This window comes from Perkinsus marinus, assembly GCF_000006405.1.
Source record: "Perkinsus marinus ATCC 50983 genomic scaffold scf_1104296943968, whole genome shotgun sequence".
In the NCBI taxonomy this organism is placed as follows: domain Eukaryota; phylum Perkinsozoa; order Perkinsida; family Perkinsidae; genus Perkinsus; species Perkinsus marinus.
In genome coordinates this window covers 5,171-7,745 of record NW_003211627.1, presented here as the reverse complement: position 1 = coordinate 7,745, position 2,575 = coordinate 5,171, and the positions used below count along the sequence as shown (strand labels likewise).

The window sequence follows — 2,575 nt, the reverse complement described above, 5'->3', positions numbered from 1 at the left end:
CTGAGCACGAATCTCCATAACTTTGTACAAGCGGGAGGACCACGACATAGTAAGCTTGGCAGATGGACGATATACAGGACAATATCACCGCAAACTATTGCGTCCCCCACCGGCTGACGACATCTCTTGGAGGCATCCAAGTTATCGAGTAGGCGTAACCGATGCACATCCCAAGCGCGGAGATACTCCTTGAATAACCTAGCAGCTTCAACTTGGCGAGCTTGACGCATATGCAACGCTGTGCGAGATGGGCCTGCATCAACATAGTGTCGCTCCAAGTAAGCTTTCAGCTCATCCGTCATCTCATTAGTAGGCCTCCACGTAGGGGGAGGTGAGGAACCACATAGCCGAACCAGATCACAGGGGGTGAATCGTTCCCCATCCACACTGGCAAGCGGCAAGGTGGCGTTATTACACACCCACACTGCCTGAGGAAGAAACTGAGCCCAGTCGGTATCTTCAGCATTATTGGCAGCAATTAATTGGCGCAACGAAAGATGCAACAAGTGGTGACCGGGCTCCCACCAAGCCCTAATAGCTCCATAGGGAGGATGTTGAACACATACCACTCCGTATCTCTTGCAGAGCGATCGGACCTCACCCTGTCGGAGCACAATATCCGCATCACTAGCCAACGCCATCGGGAATCCAAATTCCCAGAAGCATTGCTCCAGCACCCTACTCACATCTTTCCCACTCTTAGAGGGGAGTTCCCGGGCCACAACATACCGTGTGACTGACTCAGTTAGTATCAGTGAGTATGTCGGGACGTCAACAACATCTCTAGTAGCAGTGGTACCAACATAGGGACCACCAATATCTACAGCTAATAATTCCCATAACTGGGATGAACGAATTTGCGAACCGAATGAAGGAGGTTCGGCACGCTGCCGTCTACTCATAATGCACACGCGACAGGAAGATGTCCACTGCCGAATGTCCCGGACCATTTTAGGCCAATACAGGTGGTAGGTCTTGAGTATGATGCAGTACAGCTTGTTGGCCCCCGGGTGAGCGTACAAATCGTGCAACATACTGATCACGACCGAACGAGAGGCTATCGGGACGAAATACTGGCTGCCACAGATCGCATGACATCTACAGATATTGCCACCCGAGTCAACGACATACGTCCGACGAATACGCTGAGCTTCAGAAGTGGAAAGCTCCACCGGCTCATGAGCTAGGACCCTTCTAATCTGTTCGCAATATTGGTCGTTCGTCTGGGCCGTCAACACTTGCTCCTCGACGCTGACGACATTGCTGTCTTCGACGTTCTCAACAGGATCATGTGTAGCATTCAACATCATAGCGTCGAGCGAGCCGTTACCAAGATCGTCATCAGCATTCGGAGATACCAAGCGCTCTCGCATACCATCGAACTCCTTCACGTATGTCGATATCGCGGACCGATAGAGGCTCGAATCATACGAATTCGGGTACAGCGCTCGAGATGCACAGTCAGAAGGATTACCAGCTCCTCGAACATGCCCTAGAACCACCGGTACTGTGCTCAGCCACTGTCTCATAGATGATATAGTACGGACATCCCACGGGACCAGCTTGTTGGAAATGCTACCTTTCGATGTGAGGCGTTGAACATTAATCTCACTGTCGCTGACGAGAACGATTTTCCTCACTACCGGGTCATCCCGTAAGAGACCGTCGATGACTTTCCGGGCTTCTACCAATGCATAGAGCTCAAGCCGTGGTATACTCCAGCTTTCATGCCCGGCGTCATGCAGACGATAATGTTGTTGTGAATCTCCATGTGGGTGTGGAGATAAGGTACGTGCCCGGCGTCATGCAGACCTCCACGCGCATAGAGTCTAGTACCCTGGCAGTCAGTCACCGTGCAAGCCCAACCGACCAGTGAAGCGTCGCATGCAACCACGAGAGTCTCGCCCTCTACGAATCGAGGAGTTGCTCGAGCCGTTTCATACGTATCATGTAACGCCCGAGCCCTGTTCACAAGCTCAGCTGGGAAAGGATCATCGAGTGAGATGCCCGAACGAACAGCTGTACGCAGCAACTGCCTACCTGCCATGGCTTCCTCAAGCCTCAGCCCCATCGGGTCAAAGTGAGAGTTCAACCAGGAGATATATTTACGCAGTGTAAGACTCGATGATCGGCCTTTGTCACTTCCTGCATGACCGAGATCAGGGACCGCCGCCAGTGATAAGGAGTCCGTCTGCGGGTTCCACAAGACCCCAAACAGCGCCCCGGCTTTGTCGTCTTCATTATCCACGCCGTTCACCCAATTCTGTATCCTCTTAGGTCGCTGCTCAGAGAAGCCATTCTTAGTGATCGTGGTGTTCACTCCCTCGGCAAGGAGGTCTCTGTCGTTTACAGAACTAGCTCCTTGTGCAATATCATCCATAAAGGACCGAACGCAGTACGATGCCAATAGCAGAGTAGGAGCAACGTGATCAGCAAACTCTTTGAGAGTGACCTGCATGGACGTTTGCAGCATAGAACGCGAAGCGGGAAGTCCCATGCCCGCTCGGAGCAGTATGTACCATTGCCCAGCCCAGTAGTAACCTTGAGCACCACAGTCGGTGCTGACAATAGAGAG

The 2,575-nt window shown here is 52.3% G+C and overlaps 1 protein-coding gene across 1 annotated transcript; it reads right to left on the bottom strand.

Annotated features, from left to right (window-relative positions):
- Positions 1–1,684: 1,684 nt before the first annotated feature.
- On the bottom strand, positions 1,685–2,473 carry Pmar_PMAR018192 (hypothetical protein; the record flags this gene model as incomplete). Its single annotated transcript, XM_002780907.1, has 1 exon — positions 1,685–2,473. The coding sequence occupies one exon, from the start codon at positions 2,471–2,473 to the stop codon at positions 1,685–1,687; it is 789 nt and encodes a 262-aa protein (XP_002780953.1).
- Between the last annotated feature and the right edge of the window lie 102 nt (positions 2,474–2,575).